Raw genomic sequence first — 26,258 nt, 5'->3', positions numbered from 1 at the left:
CCAACGCACCAGCGTTCTCGACCAATGGGAGGGGAGGTGTGCGGGGGTGGGGCGGGACTTCCCGGAGGGGTCCCCGGGGGTAGCGGCAGCGCCCGCTCATTACGAGACGCGAGGCTCCGTGCGAGGTCGCTCCACGCCGCCGTCGCCACCACCGCCACTACTACCGCCGTCACCGCTCAGCCGGGCTGTCAAAGGCAACCACGACGCTGGTCTTCCGCCTCTCCGCCTCTCCTCCTCCGCTCCGAACTCAACTCGGCCGTTGATTTTTTTTGTGTGTCTGTGGTTTGCGTTGTAATTCACGCGGCCGGTAGCGATGCGGCACCTCGGCAAGCTGTGGCGGAGCGCCACGGGGCTGCTGCTTCTTCAACCGCCGGCGAGCGGAGGAGTCCAAGCGACGGCCTCTGTCCGGGTGAGCGGCGCCGCGTGCCCGACTCGCTGTGCCGGTGCCCCCCCCCCCTGCCGGCCTCCCCCCCCCCTTGCCGCCCTCCCCCCCCCTTGCCGCCCCCCCCCTTGCTGTCCCCCCCCCCCCCTTGCTGTCCCCCCCCCCCTTGCTGCCCCCCCCCCCTTGCTGCCCCCCCCCCCCTTGCTGCCCCCCCCCTTGCTGCCCTCCCCCTTGCCCCCCCCCCTTGCCGCCCCCCCTTGCCCCCCCCCTTGCCCCCCCCCCTTGCCGGCGCCCCCCCCTTGCCGGCGCCCCCCCCCCCCTTGCCGGCCCCCCCCCTTGCCGGCCCCCCCCCCCCCCTTGCCGGCCCCCCCCCTTGCCGCCCCCCCCCCCCTTGCCGCCCCCCCCCCCTTGCCGCCCCCCCCCCCTTGCCGCCCCCCCCCCCCTTGCCGCCCCCCTTGCCCCCCCCCCCTTGCCGCCCCCCCCTTTGCCCCCCCCCCCCTTTGCCGCCCCCCCCCCCGCTGCCCCCTCCCCTTGCCGGCCTCGTTGCGCCCGGCACCCCCAGGCGTACCGCGGGTTTCCCGGTCTCTTGCCTGTCGCGCCTGCCCGGCCCTGCCCGCGTTAGCGCGCCTCTCTCTCTCCGGTGACCTCTCTCGTCTCCGTCGGCTAACTCGGCTGTCTCTCTTCCCCACTTGTGTGCCGTCTGCCGTGACCTCCTGCCGTCGGCGAGCCTTCGAACACTGCACGTGGTGGCCTCCAGGTGCACCTAGCCTGGCACAGACGCCGTGTCCACGTCGCCGTCACTTAGTAGCAAATGGCGGCAATTGTTTTATGCCTTTTACCTGTCGACCAATAGTTGTTACTTCCCTATCCACCAACTCATGAACGTATCTATGACCCCCCCCCCCCTACTTACATACCCACATCTACTTCCCAACCCACATACTCAAATACCAACCCACATATCCCGCTAACTACCTGTTCACCTGTCCGCATACCAGCCAGTCAACCTGCTTGCTTACCTGCCTAAATATATAGCCACTCATTGATCCACCTACCCACGCGCTGATCCACCTACCCACGCGCTCACCTACCCACCCACCTACCCACGTGCTCACCTACCCACCCACCTACCCACGCGCCCACCTCCCACACCCACCCACCTGCATACTCAATTCACCCACCTACCTCCACGTCTCCAACTACAGTACCTACTCATGTTCCTATCTGTTGGTATAACAATATATCCGCCCACATAATAATTTCCCTACTACCCACATTCCCTACTACCCACATACCTGCTCACCTACCTACCCATATTACGGGCGTCCCTACCTACTAATTTACCCACTAGTTGCTAAATTGGAATACCCACGTACGTGCATATCTACCTACCAATCTGCCTACCTATTTGCATACCCACCTGTCTACCTATACAGACACCTACTAACCACACATCCCACATACCTACCAGCCTACCTACCTACCCACATACCCACCAAATCGGTAAAGACGTTATCTGGTGATTCCCTACTGCTTTGGCGGTGGTGCACAAGCACCAGTGACGTATACAATCGGCGACGTTTCGGGCAACAGCCCTGCTTCACAGGACAACCCAATCATGCTCATCGCCATCGTCATCATATGGCCATGATCTTATCCACTGCTGGATGAAGTCCTCGCCAATACTGAACCACGCGTGGGCTGGGGGGTGGGGTGGTGTTCCAGCTCCATGGTGCGGCCTCTGATTGTTCCTGTGTTGTGATGTGACAGGGGTCACGTGTGACAACGTTGGGACTTGACGTGGGACGGCTTGGGCCGTGGTGCGAGCGAGTTGTGTGGTTTGCAGAACTTTCGGAGCCGATTCCGACGTTTCATTTCACAGCCGTGGGGTGCCATCGATCTGCCGCAGCCTTAGTCGGTGGGGGCTGGTGGCCGGTGGGACGGGAGTTCGGGGTGACAGTCGGCTTGGCAGCTGCGTCCGAGCCAGTGGTATAAATGCGGTCCGGATTGAAGGGTGCTTTTAAAATGTAATAATTGTGTTAACAAATCAAATTAATCTTCTTGGTTCTTTCGGTAAAGTCATCAGACGCTGTCGCCTCGACAGACCTGGTTTTCACCTGAGGACGGCTGCTTGCGTTGTGGCCGAAACGTCGTGAGAATTGTTTTATTATGTTTTTTTATTTTATTACTTCCCTTCTACGTGACTTTACCGAAATAACCAAGAAGATGAATCCCTGCAGTCACGACAGCTTTAAATCGAAAATTAAATCAAATTAACTCAAAACTCGTTTGTCACTCTACTGACGGGTTGGGAGGGGTTTCCTCCCTACTCACGATTGTTGCGGGTCTTGAGGGTTATTTAACGGTTTGTTTTTAACCATACTTCACCACCCTGGTCACTGTCGGCCCACGATGGTGTTTATTGATTTCGTCCACAATGAAGCATTGTCTGGTGTCGTAATTTGGAAAAAACTGAAGAATTAAAAAGTGATTTCCTGCTTATCTCCTCGTTTTACAGCCCTGATCCATTGGTGGAAATTCCACATTCCTATGGCAGGCGTGAGTTTATCCTTAGGACAACCACTGTTGACTCCCCCCCCCCCTCCAACGTGGTACTGATTGTATCTACCCTGGAGGGATGATGGGCTGAGTCAACCCCCAACCAGGAATGGTAGTCGCCCATTCAAACACTGTTCAGGGTCAAGCTTTCTTAACCTCTGAGATATGACTGGATGGATTGCATTCTGGGTTATTTGGTCATGGGCAGATTCCGTACACATCGCAGTGTATCGTGTGCTCATTTGCACGTGTGCTCTTAAGGTATTCGCGCGTAGAATGTATCTCCCAAATCAGTCCTGAGAAAAGGAATTGGCCAAACATTCCAATGCGGTGAGGATTTCCAGAGCCGATAGGTTAATCGTACTGCAAACTGTTAAAAACAGTATGCAGTTCGATTAACATATCACACTGCATATTTAACCCGTTTATTCACAGCAATGTAATTATAACCCGAATGTGACATTAACTAATTTATTGTTAAGTCGCTTAAATATATATAATTTATTGTTAATGGCATGTGACAGTGTATTTGCTGACAGCTTTAGCATTTCGAATTTGGCCAACACTGAGCAGGTGGGGATAAAGATAAGGGCGGATTGATATGATCCCTTGTACAATGAGTAGTCTTACATAAGGCTGCGTTACATAACACCGTCAAACGTGTAAGCGGCGTATGAAGTTGTTTAGTATATCCACGTGCGACGAGCCTGTTCATGAAACTTGTTATGCTGTGTTATTACATCTTCACGGGTGACACAATCCACAATTGTCGCAAGCAAAGAGGATGCACGAAGGGCACGATTGTTAACATTGCACTGAAATCTTCACTACATGGATTTTTTATGCTCACGATCCGAGTACAAGGTGGATACAAGGACACGTGATCTAAGCATGTTTCAGATAGAGGCACACGGGGTCCTTGCTACCAAAGGGATGGGGCCTGTTGTCGTCCACTTGTTACTGTGTGCAAGTTAAGTCGTGCGAGAGAATCGCTACATTATTTTGCCTATGGGGTGGTTGTGTGCAATGAGCTCACATGAATGCTGCAATGGACTGACAACGTGCTGTTATTGATGAATGATATAATGACCAGTTAAGAGAAAAATAATGAATTTTGATTTAAAGCTTTCGTAACTGCAAGGATTCATATTCTTGGTTCTTTCGGTAAAGTCACGTAGAAGGGAAATAATAAAATAAGAAAAAGTATAAAACAATAAAATTCTCACGACGTTTCAAGAAAAACATTTCTTGCTGTGGATTTCACGCCTGATGATGATTGCTTGTGTTGCAGTCGAAACGTCGTGAGAATTTTGTTGTTTAATATTTTATTTTATTATTTCCCTTCTACGTGACTTTACCGAAAGAACCAAGAATATCGAAAAATACTGATTTACGGTGGAATATATGGCCACACGACCGACACTGTACAGGGAGACGTTCATCCAGCAGTGGCTTAAAAATAGGCTTTGATTTATATTTAATTAACTTACAAAAATGTACCAAATGTAAATGGACTCAATTGGTATAATAATTGATCGAAGCAGTGCACAGAGACACAGACGCTTCGGGACTGATGCGAACCCAGTGGCCAAATGTGGTTGGCATGGGCCCTGGTCAGAATCAGAACCTTTATCCTGGATAAATCCGATGAGCTATGAAGCTCTTTTAAATAGATGTCCAGTAGGGGCAGGTCATAATGTTGCAATAATAAACAATACCAAAAAAACCGATCTGAGTACAAAGTATAGGAAAGGAAAACAAATCACACAAAAATAAATATTAAAATAGATCAAGTATATAAGTTCCAATTGTAGCAAGCAAAGATTGTGCAAGGAATGAAACGGGGGCCACCTTGCCTGTCCACTATCCCTTCCTCTTCACTGCTCACTCCCTAGGCCCCGGTGCAGTAACACCGCCTGCACACTCGATGACTACGCCACTTGCGGTTGAATAATATAATGACCCGGACTGAACTGGACATTGCAGATGCCCTCAATTGAGCAGCACTGCGTCTCCGAAGCGCAGCGTTATGTAAAGGACAGGCTGACCCGAATCGTGCGCGGTAAGCTTACACAAGACGGAGCGCTACTAAGCGCTCCGTGTACACGGCACGCTTGTGTTGTACGCTGGCAACGGGTAGCTATGGAGAAGCGGTGGCGCGGATGTTCCCACACTGCGCCGTGTTCCCGGCGACCTGAGTTCGACTCATGGCCTCGTCTAGCGTCAATGGCGAGTGATATCCGAACCGGTCCTGCAGCAGAATTGTGGCGGTGATGTCACACGCGATCCACCACTACATACACGTGGTGTGATTGTATTGTACTGCGTGCTCGTAATGAGTAGCCGTGGAGGGAAGATGAGGTTCCCGCATTGCGCGATGAAACCGGCGACCTGAGTTTGATTCCCGGCAATGGTGAACATGAGTGGCGAGTGATATCTGAACCGGTCCTGCCTCCACCCTCCTCCGCCCACGTGACCAACCTGCACTTATACATGTGGGGAGGTGTGGTTCAAACAACCTACATGATGACACGGTGTATGCATCCGTTCATCCAGCAGTGGCCGTAATGTATATTCACATCGGCTTGCTCGTTTTCACTTCTATAAGCTTGGATTGTGACATTTACCTGGTTCGCTGACGAAGGGAATCGTATTTTTGTTAAGGGGCCATCCATTTAGTACGTACGCATGGAGGGGGGAGGGGGGGTTAACCCAAATGCGTACGCTTGCGTATGGGGGGTCTACTGACAATGTACGCATAGGAAACTGGGGGGGGGGGGGGTGAAGCCTCGATACTAATTTGTCTACGTTGGCCTTCAGATGAGTTAGATAGTCCGGCGGTGGACCATCTGTTTGCTTAAACACGTGAATATTATTAATCCTTGATCGTTTCTGCGTGGATTAAATATCGGCCGTTCTGTAGGTTTTGGGGGGGGGGTGCGTCAAGCGAACGTACGCAGGTGGGGGGGGGGGGGGGTAAAAAGTACGCGTGCGTACAGGGGGAGCGGGGGGAGCGGTCAGGTTTTGAGAGATTTTTGCGTACCTACTAAATGTATGGCCCCTAAGTGCTAGCATGAAACCTGAAGCGGTTTAGAGCGTCAGGCTTGACGACCCTGCTGTACGAGTGCAAACCATTCAACTTCCACTTTCTAAGTTGGAACCCGATAAAAAAAAAAAGTCCCATTCATTTATCGCCGATCGTTCGGGCAAAATGTAGCGGACGCCCTTAACTAGCAGTGGATTGACAAAAAAAAGGCTGGAGATGTACATGCGAGCGAGCGTAGACTGGAATTTTTGTGTCCAGGTGTAGTCTGTGTAACCCTTTAGAGTGGTGGTTCTCAAAGTGCGGTCCCAGGATCACCAGGGGGCCCCCCGTCGCTTCCCTTTCCGCTCCTTCCCCCGCCGTGCTTCACACCTCCCATCCGCCACCTTTCCCTAAGCTCCTGCAATGAAAACCCTTCGCTCGATCCAAGGGATGTGTCGTACTCTTCACATTAGTTTTTTTACATTTTTTATATTGCTGCCGATTGCTGGCTGCTGACATTTTGGACCTATGGGCAGCAGCTGTGCTGTTTAAAATAAAAATAATTTTTTTAAAACCATTTCGGAAGCAGCTTCCCACATCATTATCATCATCGTAATCGACACAACCGCAATAGTTACATAAAATGGGAACTTAATTTCTTGGGTTTTCTCCACTGTTGACCATCTTTCACACCGTGCGTAGCCAACCATGCACGTGGTAGGTACTTACAACTGGAATGCAGCCAACAGAAACCTCGGGTTGGGGCGTTGACGCATTATTCATGCCTGTCCAGTGTCCCAAGGCATCGCTTGCCTTCGACGCGCTGACGCCAAGGCAAGGCGGTTTTGTGTCGTGACTTTAGGGCAGGGCTATTTACATGGGTGTGGGTCACGCACGAGTAATTGACCGCGGTAATAATTACTGGTGAGATTATTCCATTCATTATCGTCATCATCAGCGGCTATTATTTTCCTAAATGGGTCAACAATAAATGAAGTTTTTTTTTTGCCTATCTAACACATTTTTTTTTATCCCATCTGTGTTTATGTATTTTGCTGATGACTCCTTCCTATGGGTTGGGGGTTAGGGCCCCCCCCCCCCTCCATCATATTTCCCCAGATAATTTACAGTTGGCTGTATTTTAATCTCTCTCGATGTGTATCCGTGTTTTTTGGCGCGAAGTCCAACGTTTCGCCCCCACGTGTTGGCACCTCGTTCAGGAACGTGCAGCGATTTGTCGAACAATCTCCGCACCTCCGATTAGCACGGTTGGCTACGTACGGCGCGAAAGAAGTTCAACATACAGTACACACACACACACACACCTCTCTCCTCTATGCTCCCTTCGGCAGCTCCGTCGCTGAATGATCGCGGCTCCCCCCCCGCCCCCCTCTCTCTCTCCGGCCTGCAGTGCAAGACACAGTCTGCCTCATTCGGGCTGCTCTTCGACATCGACGGCGTCCTCGTGCGAGGCCGCACGCCGATCCCCGCGGCTCGCGACGCCTTCCGCAAGCTGCTGGACGCGAGCGGTGCGCTGCGCGTACCCGTCGTGTTCGTCACCAACGCCGGCAACTGCCTGCGGCAGGCGAAGGCGGCGCAGCTCTCGGATGTGCTGGGAGTGCCGGTGCGTTACGTTGCGTGCGCTGCGGGTCGGTTGCCGCTGTGGCGAGTCGTTAACCCCTTTCCTGTTTCCGATATCGGAAGAAAAACTAAAATAAGTTTATCGGAAGCTCCCGCAAGGCCCACGCGGCGGGGCGTGTGGCACAGTTTGTAGAGTGCGGTCGTGTCGCTACGGTTCCCTGTGGTTGAGTGCGATCTCTTTAAAAACAACGGCGCTACTACGCCTCTCTAAATATGATTAAGGCTAACCGCTTGCGCGTTTCGAGATTCAGCAGTGACCGGGGGCCACGCTGCAACTTGCGGTCGTCTCGGAACGGCAAAGGGTTTACCACCTCACCTGGTATCCAGGAATTCGTGGGTTCGATACCGACCCTGATGACTGTATATTTGGAGTTGGCATGCTCTCTCTCTCCCCGTGGTCGTGTGGATTTTTGCTCCGGGTCCTCCGGTTTTACCCTCCACGTTTAGAATCACAATCAGAATTTTTACTTAGACTGCAGGAGGAATCCTATGAGCTATAAAGCTCTTTTTCACACATGCCCAGTATGGGTGGGTGAGCAAGTTACAATGATGCGTTGAGAGTATTTTGCTGCTGTAAGTTTACATGTGATAAGCCACTACGTCGGGCGATCATTTATGTTAGCCAGGTCTATGCAGCTCAGTGGACCATGCCAGGTAAAATATAAATTGTTTAGTTTAGGTCGGTGGGTCATTCAGCTGGTCCGTCGACCGGTCCGTCCATATGTCCGTCTGTCTTGCCCAGTGTTGTAAATGTGACGAGGCTGTTGGGTGCGAGAGAGGTGCCGGTAAGTCCATCGCTCGGTGGCTGTGTGGGTCGGTCAGTGTTGACCCCCCCCCCCGCCCCCGCCATTGTTAATGTGACGATGCATCGATTCCTCGATTTAATATTGGTTGAGATTTGTGGTCAATCTTAATAACAACAACCGCACTTTTTAGGTGACGTCACAATCGCGATTACGATATGAGTTGCACAGTCACCGTGGATCGTAGTCTCTGACGGTGTGGTACGCGCGCGTTTGTGTCGCGTGCGCAGATCTCCCAGGAGCAGGTGATGCTGTCGCACAGCCCCTTGCGAATGTTTGAGCAGTACCACCACAAGCACGTACTCGTGTCCGGCCAGGGGCCCGTGGAAGACATCGCCAAGAAGTATCCTCCCTCTGGTTCGATGTGCTGTTCTCCATCTCCAACCCACACTCCCCCCCGCCCTCACCCTCCCCCCCCACCCCTCTTTGTAGGGGAATATAATGTCCTACGATTGTGCGTCTTGCCAGGTCTCTTGATTCTGAGTTGCAACATGAGTTCTAGATTTGAAGCTTTCGTGACTGCAAGGATTCATACTCTTAGGTTTTTTCGGTAAAGTCACGTAGGTAAAAAATAAAATAAAAATTAATAAAAGTAATAATAGAAATAAAATAATTAAATGTTATTTTATTTTATTTCTATTGTTACTTTTATTAATTTTATTTTTATTTTTTACCTCCGTGACTTTACCGAAAAAACCTAAGAGTTTGCAACATGAGTATTCGCTGCTGATTTTTTGCACAGCAGTGCCGTCAAAACTGGGCCGATCTTTCAAATCGTTAGTCCGAAGTCCCGCGGCAATTTAACGATGACAGCAGCGAGAAAATTCAGTGCAAAAATAACACGATTCGGATTTATACACGGAGTCTCGATGTTTCAAGAACGCCGTACAGGAAAAGTAGGCATATTTGTTTGGTAGAGAGAAAGGGGAAGTGAGTCATAGGCAGACGAAGAAATTAAGGAAGGCCTTGAGTCTGGACTTGAACAGAGACGCGGAGTCGACAGAACAGATGGCTGGGCGGTGGGGAAGAGAGTTCCAAACTTTTGGGGGCAGCAGAGGAGAAGGAGCGACCTCCCTCTGAGCGACGGGTTGACTGGGGGCTCGTTTACTGCGCCACCAGTACATGTACACAAAAGTGTTGGATGTGTGCCTTGGAGTATCAGGCAGAGTTCAGTACAGAACGCGTGTGCATTAGGAACGTATCGATGCAGCCTCCGCGCAATTTTAGTAGATTTCCACAATTTGGGGGTCAGGGTGCCATTAACGGCGAGGGAAAATGAGCAGGTAAATTTCGGCTGATGATTGCTCCAAAACCGTGGTTGGAAAACAAGAAACAGTGGGGCAATTTTGTATGAACAAAAAACAAAGAAAAGGGAACCAGTTTGAAAAGTAGCTGCGCAATTACCCTGCGTCCTTTTGCTTAAATATTTATTTTTAAATGAAGAAACACAATACACGTGATGAAAATCAACAGAGAAGTGTCAAAAGGCGAAAGGGTTTATCAATATATATCGATCACCTGCTGTGACATATGGATCGGAAACAATGACAGAGAAAATGTAACAAAAGCTGGAGAGTGCTCGGAGAAGCGGGGAGAGGTTCGTGCTTGCAAGGTTCATGCTTGCAATATTTCCTCCATAAATGGAAAAATCAGGGACTCCACCAAACTGCAAATGCGGTGGGGTGCAACCCATCAGGCGTGTGTGAGTGACTGTCCAACACTACATGCATACTCTGGTTCTTTTAAAATTCTTTATATTAAGTTCACTTGCTTGCTTGCTTGCGCGCTTACGCCTGTGCAAATCTTTCGGTCGTTTTTTAACCCACTTCCCGTGATCCAATCGAGCTGACATTTTGCACACAGACTCGTTGTGCGTGACAATTTATTTTCGTGAAATTTTTTTTTCCAAAATGTTACACTTTTTAGGAAAAAAATAATTATATTGAATTACCAATTGCTTAATGGTGGCAGGCAATCATCTGACCCATAGGTGGCATCTCAAGCCAGAGGACGAGAGGACTCTAGCCGCCACGCATATAAAGGATTTATAGTGAAAAACGTTGTTTTTACGGGTTAATTTTTTTTCTTTTGTATGGCTAATCTGAATGCAGAGCAACATCTTACAATCGGTAGCTCTCTCGCTCTATTTATTCCTGCCTCAGCAGTCCGCCTGCTGTATTCTTTTCACCTGAAGACGATTGCTCGTGTTGCGATTGAAACGTCGTGATTTTATTTTCTTTTCTTATTTTTCTATCTACGTGACTTTACCGAAAAACCAAAAGAGTGTGAATTCCTGCAGTCACGAAAGCTTTAAGTCAAGATTGAACTTACAATTTCACATTCGGGTGGTGAAGCCAGCTCAGTGGGCCTGGTAACATCCAAATTGTTTACAGTTTAGTTTCGTAGCATCGTGAGAGACGTTGGATCACTGGAGAGGGCGACGGGTTGTTGGGAGGTCTTCGTCCAGCAGTGGATAGATCGTGGCCGATGCCGATCATAAACGGTGGCGGTGATGACATTTCAAAGATGCTGTACCCGCGTGGCCAAGTCGGCTGTCGGGGGCACATGCGTCGTGCATTAAGATGGGGAGCGGTGGGGGTTGACCGGCTCGCTGCCGTTGTGTTAAACCGGTCTGAGCCGGCCGACGCTTGCCGAGCCGCCCCCACGTGGGGGACCCAGCGCTGTGACCTTTAGTGGAGTGCCGTGGCTCCGGAACGACGATCCTCCCTCTAACCGCTGTTGGTAGAGACTCGTCACTGGTTGTTAATTTCGTCGTCGTCGTCATCCCAATCCACGGGCAGATAGCCCATAAGTGTCTCCTGCAAATTGCGTCATTTGTTTCCACTTTCCTCTCTGTCTTGTGCCAATATGCTCAGGTAGTGCCACGTCTCTCGGGCACTGATCTCTTAAGTCGTCAAGCCATTCTCTGTTGTTGATTTAGTTAAATGAAATGGGCGACAAAATGATTGTCAACTAAGCGTTTTTTTGGGGGGGGCTTTTAATTTTGAAGTGGTGTGCGAATGCTGTGCTACGAAACTGGCGGCCAGAATTCTCTTGTGTCCCCGCTGAGAGACGTATATCCAGAGTTGGGTAGATCACAGCTGATGGTTATGACCGCACCTTCGATTACCAACGGGTGAATGCGTACGCTGCGAAAGAAGTTCAACATAGGTGACGACAGCCAAACAGATCTGGTGCAACTGTGCGAGTGCCGAGCGAGCATCCGCATTGCTCCTGTAATTCTACATTCTTTCTGCTCGGCCTCCCTCTTGACAAGACACTCGTGTAATAGCCCTACACATACACACGTGGTGTACTGTGGCATACACCGGTGGTACAGTAAAATCGGAGTAGGATGGGGGGGGGGGTGGCGGCGTGGGTCAATTTGGCGGAGCCCCCCTATGGCACGCTACCTCTGACCCCACACAGAGGTTATGTCAGTTTTGAGTGAGAGGTCAGCCAGAGCGCAAGTGCGGACGCGGCGTAGGTCGCTATCCAGACGTGCGGGCCTGGACGGTCGGACGAACGAGCGAGGACGCGCGACGAGCTGTGCGCCTTCTTGGTTCTTTCGGTAAAGTCACATAGAAGGGAAATAATAAAATAATAAAAATAAAACATAATAAAATAATTCTCACGACGTTTCGGCCACAACGCAAGCAGCCGTCCTCATGTTCATTCAGACGCTGTCTTTCCGACAGACCTGTTCTTCACCTGAGGACGGCTGCTTGCGTTGTGGCCGAAACGTCGTGAGAATTATTTAATTATGTTGTATTTTATTATTTTATTATTTCCCTTCTACGTGACTTTACCGAAAGAAGCAAGAAGATGAATCCCTGCAGTCACGAAAGCTTTCAATCGAGAGCTGTGTGCCGTCGACGTGCCCGATCGCATCCTGACGACGCCGTGGGATTCGGCCTCGGAGAATGTCGGTGTCGCATTTCTCACTGCAGGTGTAGCAGCAGGCTGCGCGAGTACAAAAGGTCCTGCCACCCCCACCCGCCCCCTCCCCGCAGTCGCCGCACGTCGGCAGTTTAAAACGCTGCGGTCGCGCTCTGCCCTGCTGCGGCACGGCTTGTTCTATCTCGTCTTGCCCTGCCTCCGGTCAAACGCAGACAAATCGACGTGGAACGGTTATGTTTTGTTTGGGACGGCGAGTGCTGATGCCTCGCCTTTGGATTGTGATTTAAATTGTCACCGTTTGGGCAACGTTGCATGTTTCCTCGCCCGCCCCCGCCCCCGCCCCCGCCCCGATAAGACGCCGTTGCCCGCCTTAGCGCGTATACGAGGCAGGGTTATTCATGGACGTTTCTGGCATTGCTCGGTGAAATTGAATAGCACGTAAAGTTTTTTTTACTCCCGATTTAGCGGCGACCTTTTTCATTCCACGGTGACTCGTGCGTTTGAATTGTGCGCTCTCTTAAACAACGTCTGCATCGTCTGCGTTATAGAACGCTGCCGCTGCGGATTTGCCGCCTTCCGTTACGGGTGAAAGCGCTGCCTTGCGCACGCAGCGCGATCGCCGTTCGCATCGGCGCAGGGTTACCGTGCGGTCCCTCCGATGTGTTTTCGTGTCCTATCGCGTGCCGTTCGGAACGATGTTCAAACATCTCACTCCGTGTGTGCGCGGTGGGAGGGGGGGGGGGGCAGCTTCTTGAGGAACTGAAATTCCACGTCGCAAGAAGTTCCCCAGCACGTGAAATGGAACTGAATTAGCATCCAGAATCAGAATATAAGTTTTGTACTGGAGGAATGCGATGAGCTATGAAAGCTCTTTTTCACTGATGTCCAGTAGTTCACAACACACGGGGGGGGGGGGGGGGAGGTAGCTAAACGTCGGACACCACGCTGAAAAAAAATCTGTGGCACAACTTTAAAACGCGCTGCTGGAGATGTTTTGTGGCACATCTGTGGTAAAATTGTTACAGGTGTGGAGGTTTTTTTTTTTCTTGCAAAAGAACAAACGAGTTTGGGGGGGATACAATTTCCATGCACAAGAGGACGGAGTACAAAAACCTGTGCACGCGTCCTGGGTCTCCCTTTGCACACGGAGGGGGGCAAGGCACGTCGGAGGGTTTTGACGTCTGGCTATATATAATTGGGAATAAAAATATGCGAGCGCGGACAGATGGTGGTGATGGTGACAAAACATAAACAGCTTTGCAGCTGCTACAATTACGATTCCAGTCGAGTGTGGATTTGTCACGTGTCTGATAACAGTAATAAAAATATTGGACTTCTTTCCAGTTTGAGATTCCAATAATTAAAAGTATCAATGGCAAATACAAAACATGCACTTGCAAAACAGCAAAATGTCAAATGCTGTGAAGCAACTTGAATGTTTTTGTATGTAGGCAGGTGGCGCAGGGTGGCGTAAAGTGTGTTTAATCCCATCTGTTCCAAGCAACTTGAATGTTTTTGTATGTAGGCAGGTGGCGCATGGTGGCGTAAAGTGTGTTTAATCCCATCTGTTCCAAGTCGTCAGGCCTGTGTGGAAGAGTAGGCCAAGATAACCTCTGTAGAGGGGCTCTCTAACGCGCCCTCCAGTTGGATGCCCTTCCGCCAGCAGCGGCGTGAACTGAAAACATTTGCAAGTGAAAAATATTAAAACAAATTGATAATGGGAGCAAGATCAAGACTTGAGTGAGGTCGAAGGCAGTGGATCAACAGTTTTTACATTCACATTGTCCCAGCGATTAATCAAGTTCACCCCGTTAAACCGAGTGGGAGGCAAGAGTGATTGACTGTAAGCGCCATGGTGGCAAGATGTTAACTACATCGCCTGGTGTACAGGGTATCGTGGGTTTGATCCCAACCTTCACACCTGTATAATTGAAGTTTGTCTCTCCAGGTCCACCGTTTTTTTTCCTCCACAATTAGAATCGACGTGCGTTTGGAGTGTTTGGCCGCTCTCAATTTCCACGCGATAAGCCACTTCGTTGAGCGATAATTTTCTGGCTGGGTCGCTAAAAAAAGTTGAGTTTGAATGAATCGTTTCAGAGAATGCCATTCCGTTCCAGGTTCACTGAGCATCGCGGATGAACTCGCACCCGCCCGAGTCTCGCGTGAACTCTTCGGCGCACGATGCAGGGACTTGAAGGCGCCTCGTAATCCAGGTTTTGGATCGGGGATTAGTCAGTACAAGCAAGCCAGATGAACTCGCCGTTTGTGTGGTTAATGCTTCGGGGACAAACCGAATCGTTGCAAGTCCCTCACGAGTGCCAGTTTGGCTGTTAAAGGGCACAATGCGGAATTTGTGCGGTAAGCCTCACCCAGTCTCGAAGGTTCTTTTCAGGAGGGCCTTGCGTTGGGGATGTTTGACAAATTATGTTAATGAGTGTTGGGCGCCATGTGGGACTTGAGGAGGCCTTCATCCAGCAGTGGATTAATTGTGGCCGATATTATTATGAGGAAATGATAACCAAATGTCTGGACAGGTAGATTCAACCCATTGCTGTGACTGCCATCTCCTGGCCAATTCACATTATCTCAAGAAAATGCAGAGTTGATAATTGTTTTTTTACCCTTCTATCTGGCAACAAAACTGACACCTTTTTTACAAGGAGTCATGTTTGCATAGACCACAATACCTGCAGTCATAATGCAAACAAAAAACATAACTCTGATAATATATGCACTGTCCTTGAAGTTGATTGGTCCACACCCGAGACAGCTTTCCTTAGAGCCTAGTCTCACATGGGTTGGACCAGATGACGCCAAAAGGCTTGCCAGATAGAAGGGTAAAAAAACAATTATCATATTTTTTACTGGAAAATGAGGTTCCAATGGTGAAAATGCAGAGTTGATACAATAATGGAAAATATGAACACAGAAACCCGAATCGGATGTTGGTCATAAATCCAAAGTTGAAAACATGAGAAAATTCCCATCTTCACTCGTGGCTTTTGTTGGTAAATATAAAATGTTTTATGGTCACAGTTATACACGAGTAATACATTCCACTAATGTTAATACAGTGCAAGATGTCAAATTGAAAGAAAAAAAACATTAAACGAGATAATTTCAAGGTGTCATCATCAGCCATGGTCAATCCACTGCTGATTGAGTAAATCGACTGCAAATAAATAATCGCGATGTTTGTTTCACGAAGAAAATGATCTGCTTGCATGTAAAAGGTTCACGATACAAGTAGGGAGGCTGGGAATGTGAAAACTCCTGATAACAAATTGGGACACACGCAGCAGCAGCAGCCAGCTGTCATCTGTCCACTGCCCGAATGAATGCTTCCCCAAAGTTATAGCCATCTCGCAGGGTCTTGCGATGGATGCAACTGTCCACCTGGGATCGGAGCTTTGGAAAACCCACCGGTACCGTGGTGACGTCACCGCCACTTAGTGGCGAATGGCGGGTGTTGTTGTCATAAGGAGAGTGGTAATGGTGAGTTTTACTGATTTTTGTGAAATCAATAACGACAAGGCCACAGATAACGGTGATGATGTCGTATGGAGGAGCAGCAATTTGCAGTACAGCATGACGTTAGCTCTCCGATGTGTTGTTCGACAGCGATGTCCGATGCTTCCAAAGCGTCGCGGAAATTCCGTACCCGTTCTTGGAGTAGCCCCCGGCATGTGGAGCGAAACATTGGCACAACGCGCGGAACAACACGCCGCAGTACGACCCGAACAACACACGGGAGAGCCGTATAGCGCGACCGTGATATTAATTATAAAGGTTTTGGTGTTGGATCGCGTAAATATAAACGTGTCGTTAACTCATCACCACCCGGCACAGACAGTTAGTAAGGTTTGTCCCGTGAACAAAGCGTGGCATTTGGTTACTACTCCAGCACATCGGCGTGCTGGCGAGTAAACGCGGGACGTTTACAATCGAGTACGACGTTTCGCTCGTGATTACAACCAGCTTCGCCAGGCGGTTTTCCAGAATTGTGTAGAAGTCTTCCAGATTCCGCTCTTAAATAGAACAAAGTGATAGTATCACTGTGAGCCTATCAGGTGCAAAGATCAGAGGAGGGCGGGGGGGGTTATTGCAATCATATACCATCGTAATACTCGGTGCCATCGCGGTGGTTGATCGTTCGCTATCCGGTCCAGAGCCTCCTTGGATCCGGAGTGGGTTTCAGGGATGTACCTTGAGGGGGAACGAGGGCGGCGTTTGAGTTGTTGACCAGACGTCGCCCCGATGCCGACACGTGCGTTCCCGTAACTCTGTAACCCATCCTTGCCTCGTGGGTGCCCCCCCACCCCCCCACCCCCCCACCCCCCCATCCCCCCACCCCCACCCCCCCACCTCCACCGTGAAGCCGCCGCGTGTTCTCCCCGCTCGCACACGCGGTTTGTTCCTTAACCGGAGCCACCCTTCGCCCCCCCCCCCCACCACCTCCTCCCCCCTCTCAGCCTGGGCTTCACGCAGATCGTCACCATCGACATGCTGCGCGAAGCCTTCCCCCTTCTTGACATGGTGGACCAGAGCCGTAGGCCCAAGGAGCTGGTGAGTCGGCTGCCGTTTCGCTGTCGATGAACAAGCTTTATTTTTTTTTATAGAAATTATTTTATTATTTTATAAAAAAAAAATTTAAGTGTTTATTTTGCTTCTATTTTACCAGGTAAGGCCTACTGACCTATGTAGCTTTTTTTTCAGAAGCGACCTGGCTATCACAAATGATAGCACAAACAAGTGGATTATGTGGAAATGAATAGCAGCCAATATACCCTAAATGCGTGACGTTCATTCTAAATGTGGAGGGAAAAACCGGAGGACCCGGAGAAAAATCCACGCGACTACGGGGAGAACATGCAAACTGCACGTATACAGCCATCGGGATTTGAGATTGAACCCATAACCTCCTGTAAACCAGGCGAGGTAGTTAACATCTCCCCACTGGGGCATATATAGTGCGGCGTGCCAACCATGCCCCATCCCTGGCATGAGCCAATTGTTTTCCTAACCGGTAAATGAGAGGCCGTTGCTGCGTCAACGATTTCACGTGTGTACGAACGTTCCCAGAGTCTATTTCGAAACGACGAACGGATAAATTGTTAGACGACCAGTGGGCCAGTGATGCGCGCCCCTGGCAGGCGCGTTTTTTTTGCACCGCGGCATTGATGTCCGCGCGTGCTGCGGAAGGTTGATTTGACCTCGCCGAGATGGGAAAACTGTGTCGAACCGCCACCCAGCCAGTAATGTGCTTCACGTGGTCACCATAAATTGAAGCACAAGTCGCCAGGATTACGTCACGGACACGCGTACGCGCGCGGCACCCGTGATGCGTTTTACTTGGCCGCTTGTGAGGATAATTACGCAGCGGAGCAGATAGTGGCACGTGTGTATGTTGAACTTCACATAAGTGATAGTGCGTTATCACATATCAGTCACTTTGTATTGTCACTTATAAAGAAACTGGAACCGCTAAACTTTAGCTGTGGCTGGGTATAAAGCACAGGTCGGCATGTTCATCGCGCAGTGCTCTAACTGCACCGATGCTATCAAGTGCAATTATTTTGACTTCTGTATGTACGTTGAACTTCTTTCGCACTGTACGTAACCAACCGTGCTAATCGGAGGTGCGGGAGAAGGGCAACAAACAGCACAAAAAGCAATTTTGAAGAACTGAGTTTAAAAAAAAATTCTCAGCCGCTTGCCGACCCACTGCTGGATGAAGACGGCAAACATTTTTGTTTGACCGTGCTTCACCACTCTGGCCATGCGTGGGTTGGCGATGGCTTGGGGTTTAGATTTTCGGAGGAAAGTGGAGTAAAGGGCGGTCCCTGCTATTACGACGTAATGTGTTACTGGAAACCCCGTTGTAAATCGACCCCTATTTTAGCATAGACAACAGACACGGTAGAAACATCATTTGCCGATGTGTTTTTTTAATCTGTTATCAGCCATATTTAACAGGGTTTAAAAGGTTGAAATCCAAAAACAAACTTGAGTATGGCAAAAGCTCCACGCCAAGTCACGTTAGAAAACCATGGATTCATCTTCTTGGTTCTTTCGGTAAAGTCACGTAGAAGGGAAATAATAAAATAATAAAAATAAAACACAATACAATTCTCACGACGTTTCGGCCACAACGCAAGCAGCCGTCCTCAGGTGAAGAACAGAGCTGTTGGAAAGACAGCGTCCCAATGTTCTTTAGGATGCTGTTCATTAGGACGCTGTCTTTCCGACAGCTCTTTTCTTCACCTGAGGACGGCTGCTTGCGTTGTGGCCGAAACGTCGTGAGAATTTTATTTTATTATGTTTTATTTTTATAATTTTATTATTTCCCTTCTACGTGACTTTACCGAAAGAACCAAGAATACAGACCGACTCTGTTCAAATGCATTTGGAGTCGTGTCGGAAGATGCGTTGTGTCGTTTCTGCGGCGTAATTTGATCCACGGTGGCGTTATATTAACACCGTGAATGTGGATCGTTGTAAATTGGGCGCGTCCGACACTGGAGATGCCTGTAATGGGATCTGCTGGCGACATTGTTTGGTAGTTTCGGAATATTTTACTTACAGTGTATTTTATGTTCTTGTCTTTTCAGCCAACAACAACGCCTGATTTCCCAAAGATTGATGGTAATTTCAAGGCAGACACACAATAATAATACTTAGACATTTGTTTGGACCTGCACTTATAAAAAACGTGAATATTTCCTTCACGAAATAATTTTTAACACAAAACATGACCGTATTCCATCGGTTCATATGTCAATATGCTATGACTTGTAATTTCTACTTGTTTGTTTTGTCTTTGAGATATGCCCACATTTCCAATGAAATATGGATTTTGCATAGCATCTAAATGTGCAATTTATTACCACGCTTGGCAGGATTCCACTTCTAAATGTTTTTTTAACCGACCTCGGTGCTGTTTCTCAACCGATGTGTTTGATACGAGATGCGTTCTCCCAGCCTCGTTGTGCTGGATGTAATGTGCTGATGCACGACCTTGCCATTTGGAACTTGACCTCTTCAGTTGTTTTTGGATTGTTCTGTTCATGATTTTTGCTGTAACCAGGTCCCCCTTAGGAAATGAGCGTTTATTTCCCAAAGGTTTTTTTGTTTTGACTTGCGCCAAATATAAACAGACAATGATGAATTCATGGGACCGCGTTTCATGATGCTGTACAGAAACAGTGGGCTAAGCTCGTCTATATAGAGGCAGTGAGTCATAGGAGGGAAGGTTTTGAGCCTCTACTTTAATAGGGGCAGGGAGTCAACAGCGCGGATGACTGGGGGAAGAGAGTTCCAGACAACGAGGGCAGCAAAGGAGAATGAGCGACATCCCCACTGGGCAATGGTTGATTGGGGACTGCTCGCCAGTAGCTCTCCACTGGCTTCCTCTCGCAGCCCAGTGGATTTGAGAGTTTCACAGATCCCTGCCTAATCCACCAACCCTCAGCATGCCCCCGTGTGTATCTGTTCATGTGCGCGTCTGTGCGGGCGTGCGTGCGATGTTGTGTTCAGTGGTAGTGTGGAGTGGTTCGCGCGCTGCGCTACGAACCCCGCGACCTGGGCTTGATTCTGACCACGGCTAGCCTCGGTTGGCGATTGATAGATTGTTTATCGGCACCAGTCCTGCACCTCCCCTAGGTCGACGCAGCCTTAAATGAGTACCTGGTTTGGTGTATAAACATGAGCACTGTTTAGTTTGGGGGGGGGGGTAACCAAAGCAGCCGTATGTGGGCGTTGTCAGCCACACAACCACTGCTCCGTGCGGCATCCCTGCCTTCGTAAGTTGCTCGCTGAGGCCCCTTGCCCCACGCTGTTGTGTGTCGGTGGCCACATTGAGTGGGCGGCGGCAGCGGGAACTTTGTTTAATTTTTGTCTTGTTGTTTTTTTTTATTCTGACAAGAGCCCCGGTACAAAGCGCGAGCGATAAACAAAAGGGGGACGCAGGAATTCCGCGGAGGGACCTTTACATTTCCCTTGAATCTTTTTTGCTTTTTGCCATGACAGCGATCATCCTGTTTGGGGAGCCAATCCGGTGGGAGACGAACCTCCAGCTGGTGATGGACGTGCTGCTGACGGACGGGCGTCCCGGCACGGGGGCCCGCGCCGTGCCCCACCCCCACCTCCCGCTGCTCGCATGCAACATGGACCTCATGTGGATGGCCGAGGCCAAGATGCCACGGTGACGATCCCAGATAATCGTTGGGGGGGGGTGCTCGGCGCTGGGTGGGCATCCCCCCCCCACGCACCCGCGCCCACTCCCGCCTTGCGGGCATAGCTGCCAAGGGGTTAGGGGATTACACAACGAGGGAGGAGCAATTCACTCTCCCGGCGAGATGGATTTAAACTGTCGATTCGATTCCAGGAATGGATTAGTATTGATCCACCGTGCCGATGTGTTAACTACCTCGCCTGGTATGCAGGAGTTTATGGGTTCGATCCCAAGCCTGATGCCTGCTGTGTATTTTGAGTTGCATGTCTCTCTCCCCGTGGTCGCGTGGATTTTTTTCCGGGTCCTCCGGTTTTTACCTCCACATTTTAGAATCAACGTGTGTTTAGAGTATTTCGCTGCTATGAATTCCCACACGATGAGCCACTTCGATTATTTGTGGCCAGGTCGCTTCTGAAAAAGAGCTCTATAGCTCAGTGGGCCTTAACTGATAAATTAGTAAATAGTATAACAATTTATAGTTTTTACATTGTGGTGAATGGTAGCACCTTCGTGCGGCTGCAGGGGGTGAAGTGAACACAGTTCGTTCAACTTTGCAATGATGTAACAATACAATAATGCAATATAGAAAAACAACAACAACAACAAAAATTCGCCGCCCTCTGTCAATCCACTTGTCAGACGAAGGCCTGGCCGTTCCTTGTCAGTCATTGCGAGTGTTTGGTCACGTTTCACGACGCTGGTCAGTCAGCGTTGGTCAAGGGGTGAGTGTGGGGTCGAGGAGCGGTAGTGTAGTCGTTAGCGCGCCGCGCTACGAACCCGGCGACCCGAGGTCGATTCCCACTCATGGCCGGTCTTGGGCCTTCCCTAGGTCGACTCGGCCTCAAACGAGTACCTGGTGCAGTTTGTAAAACATCTTCACTGGGGAGACAAAGGCGTAGTGCTGCTCACCCACCCCTTCGTGTGCTGCGCTGGCCTTAATAGGTGCTCACCAACAGCATTTGCCCCGACAGTCTGTTAAAGCAACACAGGGTGTGTCGTCTTGGGTGGGTGTGCGGAGAGAGCACGTGATCGTCGCGCAGTGCGCTTACCACTCCGCCACCGCTCCCGACGCTACGATCGGAGCGGTCCACTCGACGCGTCGTCGCCCCCTGAACGCCGTCGTCCCCCCTGCTTTGCGCGCCGTGGTGCCGCAGGTTCGGCCACGGCACGTTCATGGTGTGCCTGGAGAGCATCTACAAGAAGGTGACGGGCAGGGAGCTCAAGTACGAGGCCCTGATCGGCAAGCCGAGCGAGGTGACGTACCAGTACGCCGAGTACCTGGTGCGCACGCAGGCGCGCGAGATGGGATGGCAGCACCCGGTGGAGACCCTCTACGCCATCGGGTGAGCGGTAACCGCGGGGGCGTCTCTCTCTCGTCAGCTGGATCCTCGCGCCCCGCCCTCCCCCCGACACGCCACATTCCGTTTTAAATGATAAAAAATAGATATTTTACAAGGCCCTTACCTGCCGAGGCCCTCACCCGCCCAGGCTCTGATCTGCACAGGCTCTCACCTGCACAGACCCTCGCAAGAGCAAGCGGCCCCTTCCTCCCTCTTGTTGCCCTCTCCCACCACCTCCCACCCCCTCTCACCCCCTGCTTCCCGTAACGTTTATTTATATTCGGAGTCTGCATATCTCTCTCCCCGCTTAACACGTAGGCTTTCGCGACCAATTTTATCCATAATATAGGTTTTTTGGTGTTCGATTTTTGGGTGAGATTGTGCTGTACTAGTAACGAATTGGAATGTTCTGCTTACGCGACAAACCTCACTAATGGGCTGTGTCGGGTGTTGGCGGGCTTAACGACACATTTTTTTTTTCTCCGGGTCCTCCGGTTTTTTTCCCCTCCACATTTATAATCAACGTGCGTTTAGACTATTTGGCTGCAACTATACATTTCCACGTGATAAGCCACTATTGTTTGTGGCCAGGTCGCTTATGGGAAAGATCCATTTCCCTCTGTGGGCCTTACCTGGTGGTTGTAAGCAAAAAAAAAAAGTCGTAATCCATGAGCTGATTTCATCGCTTCTTCTCCTCCCAGGTGACTGCCCACTCCACAATTATAATAAAACCAATGTAACATCCCTGGTCATCCCCGCACCCCTCGCCGCTCCCACCATTCCCCCCTCGTCCGTCGGCAGCGATAACCCCATGGCGGACATCTACGGGGCCAACCTCTACAGCCGCCACCTGCAGCGGAGCTTGCGGGAGGAGCGCGGCGACCGGCAGGCAGTGTCGGCGCGAGTGCAGGCCCGGGCCGCCGGAGGGCTGGCCGTGGCGCGCCCGGCACGTCCCGGTGGCGGCGGCCGGGACGTCGACGACGACGGCACGGCGAGGACGACGAGAGGGCACGCGATGCACGGAGCCGGGGAGCTCGCCGGAGCCACAGCCCTGGCGTGCCGCTCCATCCTCGTGTGCACGGGCGTGTACAGCCCCCACGCGCAGGTGCGTGCGTGTGTGTGTGTGTGTGAGTTGGTGTGTGTGTGTGTGAGTTGGTGTGTGTGTGTGTGCGTGAGTTGGTGTGTGTGTGTGCGTGAGTTGGTGTGTGTGTGTGTGTGAGTTGGTGTGTGTGTGTGTGTGAGTTGGTGTGTGTGCGTGAGTTGGTGTGTGTGTGTGCGCGAGTTGGTGTGTGCGTGTGTGTGTGTGTGGGTGTGTGTGTGCGTGAGTTGGTGTGTGTGTGCGTGAGTTGGTGTGTGTGTGTTCGTGAGTTGGTGTGTGTGTGTGTGAGTTGGTGTGTGTGTGTGTGTGAGTTGGTGTGTGTGTGCGTGAGTTGGTGTGTGCGTGTGTGTGTGTGTGCGTGAGTTGGTGTGTGTGTGTGCGTGAGTTGGTGTGTGTGTGTGTGTGAGTTGGTGTGTGTGTGTGCGTGAGTTGGTGTGTGTGTGTGCGTGAGTTGGTGTGTGTGTGTGTGTGAGTTGGTGTGTGTGTGTGTGTGAGTTGGTGTGTGTGTGCGTGTGTGTGTGTGTGCGTGCGTGAGTTGTGTGTGTGTGTGTGAGTTGGTGTGTGTGTGTGTGTGAGTTGGTGTGTGTGTGCGTGTGTGTGTGTGTGCGTGCGACCCGCGCTCGATTGCCGCTCACGGCCGCCAGTGACGATTATCTGAACCGGTTCTGGGCCTCGCCTAGGTCGACTCAGCCTCAAATGAGTACCCGGTGTGTGGTGCCGCGGTGGCGAGTCGTTAACTACCGTGGGTTCGATCTTGACCCTGACACCTGTATATTTGAATTTTTTTCGTGTTTTTCCTTCCACGTTTAGAATCAGCACGCGTTTAGAGTATTCGGCCGCCATAAATTTCCACGCGATAAGCCACTCCGTCGAGCTATCATTTGTGAGAGCTCAGGCCGCTTCTGAAAACTAAGCTACGCAGCTCGGTGGGACTTTACCTGCTAAAATAAAAATTGTTTCGTTTCATAGTTTAGAACGCCGGCACTTGGGAGACGAAGGTGGCCAGCCGTGGAGCTGGCTGCACGTGTCCCACCCGTCCCCTGAAGGGTTTTCTCACCGTGCGCCCCCCCCCCCCCCCCTCCAGGTGCCGGAGGACCCGGCGGAGGCGGTGAAGGAGACGGTGTTCCATGGCCACCGCGACTTCCGCTTTGACCCGGAGCTCGTGGAGCCCACCTACACCGTGGAGGACGTCGATGCCGCCGTCGACCTCGTGTTCCGCGAGGAGAATTTCACCCTCGCTTGATCGAGCCACGCTGCACCCTGCCCCCCCCCCCTGCCCCCCCCCCCAATGTGCTGCCCCCACGCTGCCCCCACGCTGCCCCCTCACACGAACCTCAAGCTGCCCACACGCTGCCCTAACCATGTTCTCAACATTGCCCACACGCTGACCTCATGCTGCCCCCCACGCTGACCGCACACCGCTCGCACGCTGCCCTCGCGCTACTCCACACTGCCGTGGGCGACTTGGATGATCCGACGGCAGCATCCGGTTCCATCTCCACCCAGTCGGCCCCCTACTGGCATACCGGACGCTCGGGCGCAGGCCGGGGCTGCGTTCACCCTCACGCCGCACAAAGACAGCTGCCACTGGAGATGTCCCTCCTGGGGCCCCCCCTGGGGCCCCCCTGGGCGAGACGGCGGTCTCTGCAGCGGGGGGCGTTGGATCGGTCGAGATGACGTCACGCGCCGAGGCCTTTAGCCCGAGCGTCGCCAAAGAAACGCAAACCCTCGTCCGAGGTTGACGGAGGGAGGGAGCGAGCGAGCGATTCCGGCGCGGCAGGCGCTCGCTCGTTCTTGTCGCAACGAGAGCCGCTGTGATCCTCACCGAACACCGGAGAGCCCCCCCCCCCTCCTTCCACAGGGTCGCCTGGGTCGTAGCGGCACGCTGCGCCCGTATCGCGTCGTCTCCCCGCGTAAGCGACGAAACGTTGCGAGTCCCGGGGTTTCGTTGGAAGAAGAAGCTTGAAACAAACGTGGACCCCCCCCCCCCCCCCCCCGTGTGGTGATGATGTCCCGAAGGCTCGGACAAGCGAGGAGGGCCGAAGAGGTTCCGTCTCCCTGATGTTGTTCATCGTTCTTCCGCGCTTGTAGCGTTCAGCGTCGCCGCAGCTGAGAGCGGCGACGTAGCACGGTTGGCATGGGCCCCCCCCGCAAGAAATGAAATGTTGGGGGGGGGGGTTCCTTTGCCAAATTTTTCCCAACCGCGCCCCCCTCTAGCGTAACCCCCCCCCCTCCTCCTCCAGCCCGTGAACCCCAGAGTGCGGTTGCACCGCATGCACACTCATCGCTCGCTAGCGCTACTGGGCGCTACTGGGCGCTAGCTGGCCCTACCTAGCGCTAGGTAGCCCTACCTAGCCCTACCTAGCGCTAGCTAGGGCTAGGTAGGGCTCCCGGGCGGGCGGGAGGGGAGGAGGGGGTACGTGAGAGCTGTTCCCACGTGGAGCCCAGCGTGTCGCGGAGTCACGGTTTCGTCGTCTCTCGTGTTACGATGTTAATTTATGCGCATGCGTCACGCGTGCACGTGTACATACATACGTGTCTATCTGTCTGCTGCTAGATGAGCTGTATATTTCCGCATGCGCATCAATCGTACCCCACCCACCCCACCACCACCCCAAGTCGTCAGCGGAGAATGTCGCATGTCGCGCAAAACGCACTATCTTCGCGTTGTCTTTGCGGTTCGGGTCCCGTGCCTCGCGCTTCTCTCCGCCCGTCCGTTCGTTTGGGGACTCCGCACGGCGACGGTGCTGCCAAAGCGCCGTGCCTCGTCGCACCACCAACGTGAGGTCCGGCAGCTGAGCGGTCGCGCACCTTCTTGGCTCTGCTACGTCAACGTCCGTTGACAAACTCTGCATGTTGAGTTTGCTGCATGTGCGTGCGTGTGTGCGCGCGTGTGTGTGTGCGCGCGCGTGGGCATGTGGGTGACGTAGCGGTCAGCGCGCCGCGCTAGACACCCACCGGCTCGAGTTCGACTCCCGCTCACGGCCACCAACACCAGTGACGATTATCTGTACCTGTCCTGGACCTCCTTTGGGTCGACTCGGCCTCAAATGGGTACCTGGTGCGGTGTGTAAACATCGCCACTGGGGAGACAAAGGCTGCCGGGCGTAGTCGTGGCGAACTCCCACCCCATCGCACGGTGTCGGCCTTCGTGGGTGCTCACTCACAGCACTTGCCCCAACGGGGGGGGGGGTTAATCTTTGTCTGTGCGTAAGTCGAAGTGAGTCGATTATTTTCTCGTGTGATGGGGAGTCAAGGGCGCGCCTCGTACGCTTT

At 51.8% G+C, this 26,258-nt stretch overlaps 1 protein-coding gene across 1 annotated transcript; it reads left to right on the top strand.

Moving 5' to 3' along the window:
• The first annotated feature begins 99 nt into the window (after positions 1 to 99).
• Positions 100 to 26,252, top strand: HDHD5 (haloacid dehalogenase like hydrolase domain containing 5). Its single transcript, XM_078871453.1, has 9 exons — positions 100 to 409; positions 7,378 to 7,590; positions 8,641 to 8,753; positions 16,783 to 16,876; positions 18,922 to 18,955; positions 20,339 to 20,513; positions 21,698 to 21,886; positions 22,685 to 22,988; positions 24,067 to 26,252. Exons 1-9 carry the CDS (start codon positions 314 to 316, stop codon positions 24,223 to 24,225), a joined length of 1,377 nt encoding a protein of 458 aa, XP_078727579.1. The 5' UTR covers positions 100 to 313; the 3' UTR covers positions 24,226 to 26,252.
• Positions 26,253 to 26,258: the final 6 nt, after the last annotated feature.

Source organism: Lampetra fluviatilis, chromosome 32, assembly GCF_964198595.1.
Source record: "Lampetra fluviatilis chromosome 32, kcLamFluv1.1, whole genome shotgun sequence".
Taxonomy (NCBI): domain Eukaryota; kingdom Metazoa; phylum Chordata; class Hyperoartia; order Petromyzontiformes; family Petromyzontidae; genus Lampetra; species Lampetra fluviatilis.
Note: the sequence above shows the minus strand (reverse complement) of the source record. Positions and strands in the feature narration are given on the sequence as shown.